At 33.9% G+C, this 13,105-nt stretch overlaps 1 protein-coding gene across 1 annotated transcript in view; it reads left to right on the forward strand.

The window, feature by feature from the left end:
• The window catches only part of AP1G1 (adaptor related protein complex 1 subunit gamma 1), a 71,804-nt gene that overhangs the window by 33,126 nt on the left and 25,573 nt on the right, over positions 1-13,105 (forward strand). Inside the window, exons 4-9 of the mRNA XM_014840800.3 lie at positions 4,021-4,162; positions 5,808-5,904; positions 7,079-7,155; positions 10,329-10,424; positions 10,896-10,976; positions 11,178-11,276. Coding sequence (XP_014696286.1) covers positions 4,021-4,162; positions 5,808-5,904; positions 7,079-7,155; positions 10,329-10,424; positions 10,896-10,976; positions 11,178-11,276 — 592 coding nt within the window. The remainder of the gene's footprint in view (positions 1-4,020; positions 4,163-5,807; positions 5,905-7,078; positions 7,156-10,328; positions 10,425-10,895; positions 10,977-11,177; positions 11,277-13,105) is intronic.

The following is a 13,105-nucleotide window of genomic DNA, read 5'->3' on the forward strand; positions in this document are numbered from 1 at the left end:
TGTAACGTGTAAATACATTGAGTCTGTGAATTTAATTTTGAGTGAATCTTGTTTTTTTGGCCTTGAAATAAATATAATAATGAAAATCTAGTTGATTCATTTATTCAATAAATATTTATTGTGAACTTGTTGCATGCCAGGAGCTGTTGTAGCTCTGGTGATGGAGAATGAAAAAAATGGGCAGAAATCCTTGGTATCACGGAAGTTACATTGTTGATGTTCAGCATGACTCTTATACATTTCCTCTGGACAGGCCTCTGAGAGTTTCTTTAATTTCTGTTCTTGCATGCTCTGTTGCCCTTTTTACTCAAGCCCTTGATCACGTGCTGATAATTTGGCAGTTCTGCCTAGCAGCAAGTTCATATTAGAGAGTTAATATCAAACTCAAGTATAGGTTTGTAGGTTGATAAAAATGGAAGAATGAGGCACATAGGCAAAGTAGTACTCTTTGTGTTTAATTTTAATGAGTCAAGCCCCAAGTGTATTTGAGAGAGAGCTACTTTTTTGCTAATTGGAAATTGATCTTCAGTTTAAGCTTGGTTAAAAGACTTTGGATCATTCAGTTTTGTTTTATTTTTAAATATGTTAATAAATGGGGAGTTTTTTTGCATGAACTTTTTGCTTTTTTTTCTATTATTGGTCATAGTGTACCAGCATAATGAATGTTTGCCTCCTTCACTGGCCTAGAAAAACTCTTAAGATATTAAAAATTTTGGGATTAAATCTTTAAAAATTGGATATGATATTTTTAAGAGCTAGCAACATGCAAATTATGTTTTTTTAAATTGAGGTTATGATAGTTTACAACCTTGTGAAATTTCAGTTGTACATTATTATTTGTCACTCATGTTGTAGGTGCACCACTTTACCCTTTGTGCCCACCCCCACCCCCCGTTTCCCCTGGTAACCACTAATCTGTTCTCTTTGTCCATATGTTTATCTTCCACATATGAGTAGAATCATACAGAGTTTGTCTTTCTCTATCTGGCGTATTTCGCTTAACATAATACCCTCAAGGTCCATCCATGTTGTTGTGAATGGGGCAATTTTATCCTTTTTTATGGCTGAGTAGTATTCCATTGTATATATATATACACACACCGTATCTTCTTTATCCAGTTATCAGTCAATGGGCACTTACGTTGCTTCCATGTCTTGGCTATTGTGAATAATGCTGCAGTGAACATAGGGATGCATGAGTTTCTTTGAATTGCTGCTTTCAAGTTCTTTGGATAGATACCCAGTAGTAGATGGTTGAGTCATATGACATTTCTATTTTTAATTTTTTGAGAAATCTCCGTACTGTTTTCCATAGTGGCTGCACCAGTTTGCATTCCCACCAGCAGTGTATGGGGGTTCCTTTTTCTCCATAACCTCTCCAACATTTGTTATTTTTTGACTTGGTTATTTTAGCCATTCTGAAGGGCATAAGGTGATAGTATAATTTTAATTAACATGCAGATATTCTTAATCATTGAAAAATGAATGAAAAACAACTAAATATTCTTGGGAACTGAGAGACTAAATGGTAAAGCCATAGTTGATACTCAAGCTTCATTTTACCAGTAATTTTTATCTTAAATATTCAAATTGGTGAAAAGTAGCAAACTTGGTTAATTTACAATTTACCTTCTTTTCCTGTCTTTATTCTTCAGGGACGACTAAAACCACTTGTTAGTTTATTAAAATTACCAATAATGACCTTTACTTGTTAACATGAATAACATTTTTTGTAAAAAATAAACTATTTTCTAAAACAAAAACAATTTAGTGAGGAGAATGGTCTTATTTTACATTTTTGTAAATCTCTTTAATATTTGGCTTAATGAAAGACAGCTAGATGCTCATATTTGCTTTTGCATTCAATTTCTTGTATTATATTTTGATTGAAGTTCATGAAGAAGATCCAGCCTTTCACAGATAATGAAGTTAGAAAAAGGAAGAGGACTTTAGTAGCCTTTCAAATAGCTATAGAAATTCTTCTTTGATACTATATCAAAACTCCACAAGTGGTAGTTTCTTAAGGATTAGTTATGATGTGGAACCTGCAACTCTATCAGTGAAGTTGGGTACTTTGTTAAATTAAAACCCATTGGTCTGTCTTGGCACTTTAAATGAATCTTTTATTCTTGCATGATTTTGTAACACCATGCCTAAGGCATTTGGAAAGAAATGGTTCACTGAGTTAAATTATTGGTAGACTGTTAAATTCATGGTAGCAATACAAGTTTCCAAAATTCTAATTTTCACTTCAAAGCTTGAGTTTTATCATTGGCAGCAAATATCATCAGTTGTTGCTCTTGAAAGTGATAGGTTTACTGGGGACCTTTCCCAGAAAATGTCTTTCAGATACCCAAATCTTATGAACTATAGTTGTCCATCAGTTATTTTTTGAATAAAAACGATGTCCATTTTAAAAGCAGCTAGTTCATAGTTTAGCTTACAATTGAAACAAATGAACAAGTGCTTTTCTTTGAGATTGCCACTTCAGTATGCAGCGAAGTACTTTATGCATACTTCCTGTTTCATCATTTCATCATACAGAATATTTAAAAATGTGCTCTCAAGAATCAATATTTAATAAAACTAATCATTTTTACTGCTTTTTCATGGGCAGTCTTAAATGATACTAACTTTCTTCCTCTGTGAGTGTGTGATAGTGAATACAATGACTACTAGTACGCTTTGGTGCCACTGCCCTAATTTTTGCTAATGTACCAGTAGTTTTTTCCCACCATTGCTTTTGCACCATCAATGCAAATATTAGTATGGTTGACAAATAACGAATTAGTATTGTGAAAATAGTTTGGATCTCATGGACTCTCTGAAACAGTCTTGGGGACTTCTAGAGATCTGTTAACCACACTTTGAGAACCGCTGCACTAAAGGATACTAAAATGCTTTTAAAGCTGGTAGAAGTAGCGTAACTTATAATACTTCAGCTTCTGAGTGTAAAAGTTGACTATAATATATGGATGAGTTTACTGGTTCAAGCTTTTAACGTTTCACCTTTTGCTGAAGGTGTACTTCCTGACTGGTTTGGAAATAATTTTGTACAATAATCAATGCCTGTTAGAAATAGGATTTTGTGTATCTGGATCACCAGATAGTGAGCCTCTCTATAAATATCTAACTTAGTTGAAGGTATTTTAAATAGCTAATTTTTTTAGTTAGTATTTTTTCCCTTCTTTTGAATAAATAAAAGTGTAAGAATTAACATAACATGAAGGTTAATACTGTGCCATAAGATCAAAGGTTTCAGAGTGTTTCTGTTGTGATGTTTAATTTGTCTTAAGTGCTCTAGCAGTAGAGATTGTGTTTTCTGATGTTTTTAAAAAAAGATTTTGGTTAATGTATGTCTTCCTCTTTTTTTGTAGTTAGTAGAACATATTACAAATCTTTTAGGGGGCTGGCCCCGTGGCCAAGTGGTTAAGTTCGCGTGCTCTGCTTTGGCGGCCCAGGGTTTTGCTGGTTTGGATCCTGGGCATGGACGTGGCACCACTCATCAGGCCACGCTGAGGCGGCCTCCTACATGCCACAACTAGAAGAACCCACAACTAAAATATGCAGCTATGTACTGGGGGGATTTGGGGAGAAAAAGCAGGGGAAAAAAAAGATTGGCAACAGTTGTTAGCTCAGGTGCCAATCTTAGAAAATAAAAATCTTTTAAAGATACAATTATGCTTCATATTGCTATCATTACTAGTTTTTAGTTTCAATGGTTTGTTGAGTTTTCTAAAGTGTGTTGTCTTTATTGTCCAACAGATAACGTGTTGTCCAATTTCTGTTGCTTTGGTATCTGGAAACATTGGGTTGTAAGCCTATTAGGAGGGACTGTCAGTTTACTGTATTGATAATATGTAATAAAGTTAGAATAAACTTTTTTTGCAACAAATAATCCTATTATTTTTCTTATTGGAGAAATCGTGAATCATTCTGAGCACCTCATTAGATTGTGAAGCTTCTTCATGGGGAGCACCAGGCAGAGCGTGTTCATTTTCACCTTCTTTTCTTTTGCAGTGATCTTAACCACAGCACGCAGTATGTGCAGGGTCTAGCACTTTGTACCCTTGGCTGCATGGGCTCCTCAGAGATGTGCAGAGATCTTGCAGGAGAGGTAGAGAAACTCCTGAAAACCTCCAACTCTTACTTAAGAAAAAAGGTAACTTTTAATGAAACCAAATGTCTGTCTTTGGATTAGGGAGTATTATGGAGATGAGAAGGCAAATTATTCATTGTTGAAAGCTTTGATGATAATATAACATATCTTTCTTTGTGCGGTAAATGTATTTTAAATGATTGTATATGAGTGAAGTGTTTATAAATCAAAATCTATTTTTTGTACTAATTTTAGAGAGCTTTTTTTGAATTAACTCTCCAATTGATAAGTCATTGTGAACTCTTTAATTCTTCTCTTTATTCATCTTTTTGCAAGGCAATGATTTATAAACACATGTTACTCGATATCCTAGATGGCATACCTAATTACTTCCTAAATTACCTGATTCTAGACAGTATTAAGACAAAGTAATAATTAACAGATCTTTACAAATTTTACTTTTATCCTAATTATTAGTGCCCATGCCTTTGTATTAGGGCCTTTGAATCTCTGGAAGTGCAGTTCCATTGGGACCTAGATAATTATTAGAGAATGATCTAGAACACACTTTCTAAAATTGGTGTGTCTAAATGGAATAGTAATGGAAGAATTGGTGTGTCTAAATGGAATAGTAATGGAAGACAATGATCTTATTCTCTATCTGCTTTTATTTATTGCTATAAACATTTTATTTTATGTCCTTGAACCCTAAAGCCTTCTTAAACAAAAGGTATAAAATTTAGAATTCCAAGAAGTGAGCACATGCTATCCTCTGGTTAGCATTTATGGTACCTCTATATTAATGGTCTCTGTCCCTCTATGTTAACAGTGTGAGACAGAGACATTGAAAGGGCCAAGCTCTTTTCCAGGATCATATACTTTAAGGATAGCTGCAGCCCAAAGCCAGTCCTTTCTCTTAAAGGATATGAAAGCTGCTCTTGTTCAGAAGGTGTATTATTTAATTAAATAAAACATTCGTGCAGATTAAGAGAAAAGTCATTTTTTCTCCAAATAGAACATGGGAAGAATTAGCTGAAATCTTTTCTTATTAATGTATCTAAACTTGCATGGTATTCAACTCCAACAAATAGTAGTTATGCTTACTTTGCAGGGGAGTAACAAAAATTAATCTTTGAATGTACCTTTCTTTCCAGTGAACAAGCTAAGACCATCTTTTCTTTAGTAGAGACTAGCTACGTAGCTTACAAATGATTCTCTTGATGTCCTCAGAGAGTGCATTGAGGAAGGTATAGGTATTATTAAAAGTAACAGCAGGTTTAAGCATCTGCAGTATACATCTTTGAATTGCATGATGTTTTTATAAAACTTTTTGATCATCTTAGAAGAATGATTATCACAGATGGAAGTCTTTATTTTTTACTTTGCCAAAACTCCACATGAGTTATATTTAACTTGTTTGATAAAGTCATGTTAACCATGGTCTAGTCTAAAAAGTTTTTGTCCACATATTTAGCAATATGTGAACAAAGGGACAGGTGAGCTAGAGGTTCTCATTAATGCGATTAATAGTATAAATTGGAAAGCCCTAACCAGTTAATAAATAATAAATCTGATATCTAACTTCATTCTTCCTTATTTTTCTAGTAGATCAACTGGTTGATAATGTTTTTTGTTGTTTTTATAAGACTGTTTTATAAGCCTTGACTTAATTGAAATAAATCTTTTGTCCTTTTTATTTTTTTTATAGGCAGCACTATGTGCTGTTCATGTCATCAGGAAGGTTCCTGAACTTATGGAGATGTTTTTACCAGCAACAAAAAATTTATTGAATGAAAAGAACCATGGTAATGTGATTTGGATGCACTGATGAAGTACTGAGGGAGCAAGGGAAGGAGACAGGCTTAGGCAGTGTTGGCCTCTGTCTCAGCGCAGTGGACTTGGCTTTCTGTGGTACTTAGATACTTTTCCAGAAAAGGGCTGATCTGTCTTCTACTCTCATATCCTAGTTTTCTGATTAGAGATTGATTCCTTAATAATGAACTTGTTTTTCATCTCTAGTCCTCTTTTACTGTATTAAAAGTACTCTATTAAGTTACAGAAATTCAGTGCAATGTACAAATGATCCTAGCCTTGATTTTCATGTATAAAACCTTTTGATTTCTTGACTATTTTATAATAGAAGAAAAATTATTTCTTTATTGCCTTCTGGTAAGAGTGTAAGATTTATGAACATTTTTTTAGGTTACTTGTAACAGGAATTTGTACTGGGAACTCAGATATATTTATATAACACTTGGAGAGAAATTCAATGGAATGTGGCTATTCTTTCCCAAACATTTTATTCTTATTTTGAAGTCAGTGAAACAAGTTTTGAGTAAAGAAAATTCATGTGTCCTAAATGCTAAGAGAAAAAAAATGGTAAGATATATTTAATTTGATTAATTCAGTCCTGTGTCTAGAAGGCTCAAAATATACTTGTTGAACAAATGAATGTTAGGGCACTTATTTATTATTTAGTGAAAACTATTGTGAGATTCTTTTTACTCTGGAACAAGCAAATTCACTTTGTCATCCACAGTTACCTTGGAGTTTTCATACATTTTATCTGGAAATTTAAAATCCCGTTAAGATTTTTGCTTCTCAAATTATCTATCAGAACGCAGCTAAGAGCTTATTGATAGTGTGGAGCAGATGATACCTAGCTTATACTGACTGTGAGCATGTTTTAATGGATCTTCTCAGATGGAGAGACATATGTATTGGTTGTAATTTTTTAGCAATTATTTTGGTCACATAATTTAAAATCTTCTGATTTGACTGACTTGACCAGTTATTAAATCAGCAAGCATCTGTTAAATACCTTCTTTGTATTCACCTCAATGCTTAGATTCTTTGGGAGATTAAAAAGCAAAAGTGGCAACTATCCTTTTGGAATTGACCTTCAGAACTCAAAGCCCTGTTCTATGAGGTTGAATAATATAGCCTCAATTTTAGTTTTCATTTGCTCTTTTCTTTCAGGTGTCCTTCACACGTCTGTAGTCCTCCTCACAGAAATGTGTGAGCGAAGCCCAGACATGCTTGCACATTTCAGAAAGGTAAGTGCCATTCTGTATGCCTAAGCCTTTCTTGATTGAAAAATAATTTTCCTGAAAAGTACATGTTTTTCTCACTTATGAATTTTCTTTTGAAAGGAAGCTATGGAGCTGAATAAAGGACTTAACCAGCCCTGCTGTGTAGTAGGGCTGGAAGCCAGATTCAGGCTTATAAGAGCTGGCAATAGTACAGTGTTTTCCCTTTCATAATAGAAGTCTTCTCTCATTGTTGGCAGACAGTAATCTCTCATGTGATTTATCTACTGTTTTCACATTGAAGTCAGGAAATGTAACCTGAGGTCAAATTACAAACAGGAATTGTGTTTGTGTATATGTTTTTTTTTTTTAAGGCAGGTAATTTCTTTTAATTTCCATTTTTTTTAAGGTGAGAACTCCAAACTGAAGTTTGCCATTACTTTTATGTAACACAGGGTCCCCCACTGTTCGTTTTAGGCTGTTGACTCCTGTGAAGGAAGTCCCTAGCTTTCTTAAGTCCCTCCCTCCCTCTCTTTCTTATAGCATTCTAAAGTGGAAATTTTTGTTTTTTCCACTTACTTTTAGAAGGAAATAGTAAGGAGAACTCAGAGAAAGACTGTTCTTTGGGTAGTTATGTACATTTAATTCCTTTTATAGAGGGCAGTTCACTCCAAAAACGGGGCTTACTTTGTACTTTAGATCTAATGAGGTTCTAATAGCAGTTCTTTTTGGGTTTTTTTTCCCCCCTTAGATGTTCATGTCTTGATTAAATTATTGTAAAATAGTATGAGACCCGTATCTGTCCCTAATGCTTGCTTTATATGTTTTGTTCCTGTTGTCTGTTTGGAATCCTGCTGTATGTTAGAATGAAAAGGTAAGAATTAACCCTCTTTTAGATGGTGCATGCTGATGTTAGGTCCTTAGTAGCTTTTGTGTATCCATCCACAAATGTGGCTTTTAAAAATATACTAATGCTGAAGCTGTGCTTAATACTGTTATTTGTTCTAGCACTTTTGGCTAACTCCCTAGTCCAGTTTTTGTCTTGTCTCTTAAACTCCTTACTCCAGAGTCAGCCTTGGATTTCAGTTGCAGCCTTTCCTGAATTGTAAGCCTCCTTCTCTGCCTTTCCTTTGTCTTCCTTCACTTGAGAAACTTTGAGCAGTTTCCCAGTGGCTTTGGTGATAGCAATTCCAGGTCACTTTGGAGCCTTGACACAAAACACTGCTTCTTTTTGAAGTAGATGTTTTAGAGTCATATGTGAGTAACCTCATACTTTAAAAAGCTCCATGTGTTCTTCTGAGCTTTCAGTTCAGACTAGAGCTTTTATTTCCCTCTTATCTGCACTTAATCTTACCAGAAGTTTTAGAATATTAAAAGGATTTTGAGGTAGAGTGGGTGGGCATCAACTGATTTTCATGGCTGCACCCTTTCCGTTTGTCATCTTATTTTGTTTGTCTTGTCATCAGTTTTAGTAATTTGCATTTTTGTCTGAAAAATAAAACTGGGTTCCAAGAATTTGTATGCTGAACACTTAGACGTTTGTGCTTTTCGTCCCAGGGTGATCTTATGTGATGTGCTGGTCTTTTGGCAGTGAATAAAACAGTTTCTAAATTTAGTAGCCCAAGGAAAAAGGACTTCTCCAAGAAATAAACTAGATTAAAAAAATCATTAGGCATATATATAGTACAAAAAAGTAGGCCATTGGGAGGTTTGCAAGGTGAGCCGCTTTTTGTGCAGAGCTTGGTAACTAGATGATCCTGGTTTGATTATATTTTAAAGAACTTTGTAAAATTATATTATTCATACCTCTAATATAAATCGACCCACAGCTGACAGGTTTAATGAGGATTCTGTTTAGAATTTACATGTCTCTACGGCTTAGATTTGTTTTAATCTTGGAATTGTTCAGATTAGATTTTTGTTTATGTAACTTATGAATCACTTAATTCTGAAGTGTTATGGCCAAACTTATTTAAATTCACAAAGACTATGTTCTCGTGTATTTAGAGGTGCCCTTAGCGTTGTGAATGTCTTGAGTACATACCTTGGGCATAGCTTGGCTTTTATTTCAATCTCAACCTCCTTTTAGAGTTGGGGAATAGGGAGATGACAGTGTCTGAATACAATGAGAAAAAAGTGATTGAGTTGTAGCAAAATTGGGGCCGTTCTGATTACTTCCAAAAGAGGTGTGATTCAGTTCACTTTGGACACTTCTTAATTTTATGTGTTTAGAGTTGTTTATATAACTACGTTGAGTTTTTAGTTGGAGACTGGAAAATTTCCTATTATGGTAAACATTTTGGAGTAGGGTTTTAATATTAAGTGACTGATCAACGAAATGAAATGAATGATAATATTTAAAGCATCTTTAAGTTCAGCTTGGCAGTAAAATTGCCTCTACTATGTGTTGTGACACTAATGGACAAAGTAGGGGAAAGACAAGAAGGGAATTCTGACCATAAGGAATATACAGTTTCATAAGTAAGATAAGACAAGAAAACATGCAACAAATCAGTTTGTATAATGTAGTGCCAAAATTAAATTTTACCGAAAATTGTGTCATGAGTTAAGAAAAAGGAAAGGAAATTATTCATGGCCTTGGTATCTTCTTAAGGTGAAAGATAATAATTTTTCTTGTCTTTTCCACTTGGTCAATGTTAGAGGCTTTTGCATTCCCTGTTCTTTGTTGGAAAAGGACATAACTAGCCCTATCTTAAGAGAATTTTTTTCTCTGAGATAGTATGTTTTAAAACCAAAATTTTAATAAGATCCACCAGTATTTTTGGTATGATAATGTTTTACATCCAAATGTTTGAATGGATAAAAACTGAACATGTTTGTGCCACCTAGGCCTGTCAAGTTGTGTAAAAGTACATATGCAGTATGTCCCATAGGCAGAATCTGTTTTATTTGGTTCCCATAGGCTTTCTGATCTACTGTTATTTGTTATATCTTTGCATATATAACTCTGGAGTAAAAAAGTATAATTTGTTTTTAATTCAGATATAATACGTATTCCTTCTTGAGTTTTTGGCCTAAACACTTCTAAGTTATATTTATCTAACATCAACAGTATGTTGTATCAATAGAATTTACTTGGACTCAGACCCTTGCACTCTTTTTCTGAGCCAATTACCTGCCTATTTATGAGAAATTCTTTGATGTTCACTGTTTTTTTGACGCATCTGTCTTCCCTGCAGCTTGTGCCCCAATTAGTTCGTATTCTAAAGAACCTCATCATGTCCGGATATTCACCAGAACATGATGTTTCTGGTATCAGTGACCCCTTTTTGCAGGTGAGGTTGAAAGAAAGTTTCAAATAAATGATATATGAATTTAATACCTTTGAAATAGATCATTTCTTTCTTGTTAAGTTGGTGTCTGATAGAAATTTGGTAGTTAATTGATTAAACTAATTACATGAATGAATAGTAATACAATTCTGTATTTTATTAGATTAATAGAGTAAAATTAGTCGTAATAGTCAAAATTATGTACTACATAGAGACTTATCAATATAATATATCTCCACAGCTGGCAGTATCCTTTAGCTATGGAGTGGCAAAGTATGGGTTGTCTAATAACTTCATTAAGATGTAGAAACATATATAACTTCTCTAAAGATAATGTTTAAAATTCTTCTGTTTGAATTTTGACCATTTCTAGTGGCATCTAAGACTTCGTTTAAGTTATTTGAATTTCATACCAAGCAAAGTTCCTTTGTGCCAGATTTAATCTGTTGTCATTTCTCATATTTTGCACATTAGGTACGAATTTTGCGGTTATTAAGAATTTTAGGACGAAATGATGATGACTCAAGTGAAGCTATGAATGATATATTAGCACAGGTGAGTAGACCAGACTTGTATTATTTTGAATATTCATTGTGGTTTAGCAGGCAGTAGAATGACTGTGATTATATGGAGCAATTTTTATTTGTATTTCCTCATTGGTGGCTATAATCAGTCACAAAATATCTCTTGTTACCTCTGGATACTGTTTGGAAGCATTATTTTATCACTTATGTACTGCCCTCTGTGTCTTTTCAGGTTGCCACTAATACAGAGACTAGTAAAAATGTAGGAAATGCTATTCTTTATGAAACGGTTTTGACTATCATGGATATTAAGTCAGAGAGTGGACTGCGAGTAAGTCTTTTTAAATTTTCTCCCTAAACTTTTCATTTAGAATAATTGGCTTGGACTTTAGTACTTTGGAAGTGAATTCCATTTGGAGATTAACTTTCAGAAAGAATGATGCAGAATGTATAATGCTGTATTTTTGGTATCTGAAGTATCACTCCCTCCCATACAAGGCTTACTATTGATTATAATAAAATTTGGAAGATCTTAGGTATAGTTGGATATATAGACATTGTTGAGTGAAGGAATCATTTCAGAATAAGCTTTCACTAGAGCCACAATTTGAGTTGTACTCATTGCTTCAAACAAGACATCATGTTTGACTTCATTTATTCTTCTTAAATATTTGTTTTTATTTAATAAATAAACATATAAAATAAAAAACTCCGACAATACAAAAGGTACATAGGGAAGAAAATGTCTGCCTGTAGCTTTCATGTGTAGACTGTCAATTCTTCCTTAGTGGGAAATACTGTTATCATTTTCTAATGTATTTTTTCAGAGATGTTTTATCTATATTTAAATGTCTGTACATGTCTATTTCTTGTCCAATTTTAAAAGCTTTTTATTTGAAATAGTTTTAGATGTGTAGAGAAGTTGTAAAAATAGTTGAGTTGCCATATACTCTTCACTCAGATTCCCCTAATGTAAACATCTTATATAAGTATAGTGTAATTATCAAAACTAAGAAATTAATATTGGTACCATACCATTAACTAAATTATAGACTTTATTCAGATTTCATCCATTTTTCTATTAGTCTCCTTTTTCTGTTTCAGGAGCCAATCCTTGATCTCACATTGCATTTAATTGTCATGTCTCCTTAGTCTCCTCCAGTCTGTGACACTTTATCCACCTTTCCTTGCCTTTCATGACTTTGACACTTTTGAAGAGTACTGATCAGTTACTTTATAGAATGTTCCTCAATTTGGCTCTGTCTGGTATTTTCTTCTGATTAGATTGAAGTTATGTTTTTTTTGGTGAGACTACCACAGAAGTGATGTACCCTTCTCAGTATCATATCAGGAGGTACATACTGTCTGTCTCACTGCTGGTGAGATTAACCTTGGTCATTTGATTAAGGTGGTGTCTGCTGTGTCTTTCTACTCTAAAGTTGTTATTTTTCCCTATGTAATTAAAAATATTTTGGGGGAGACGCTTTGAGATGATGCAAATATCCTGTTTTCCTCAGACTTTTTGCTCACTGATTTTAGTATGTATCAAAGGATCTTGTCTACAACAGTTACTAGGGTGGTGTTCTAATGATACTTTGCTATTTTCTTCATTTTTTTCTTATTAAATAATTGGAATTCTTCCATAGGGAAGACTTTTCCTTCATGAATTTATTTATTCTTTTAATCATTTATTAACATAAGAATTGCCAGCCCATAGTCTTGTAAGAAACAAATTTACTAACTACAGTACAGTATTTGTGTATAGTTCTTTTTGTCTTTAACACTACAATATCCAAATAACAACCAAAGTAACTTAGGTTAGTTCTTTTCCTCTCCTCATCTTTCAAACAAAATGGTAACATAGCATATATATTGTCCTGCACTTTACTTTTTTCGCCTAACATTATCTTGGAGCTAGGCCATATTCACATGTAGAGACCATTGTCATTTTATTTTTATTTATTTTTGGTGAGGGTTGTTGGCCCTGAGCTAACACCTGTTACCAGTCTTCCTCTTTTGTTGCTTAAGGAAGTGTGGCCCTGAGTTAACATCTGTGCCCATCTTCCTCTATTTTTTGTATGTGGGTTTCTACCACGGCATGGCTTGATGAGTGGTGTAGGTCCATGCGCAGCATCTGAACCTGAGAACCTAGGCTGCTGA

Source organism: Equus asinus, chromosome 28 (genome assembly GCF_041296235.1).
Source record: "Equus asinus isolate D_3611 breed Donkey chromosome 28, EquAss-T2T_v2, whole genome shotgun sequence".
Classification (NCBI taxonomy): domain Eukaryota; kingdom Metazoa; phylum Chordata; class Mammalia; order Perissodactyla; family Equidae; genus Equus; species Equus asinus.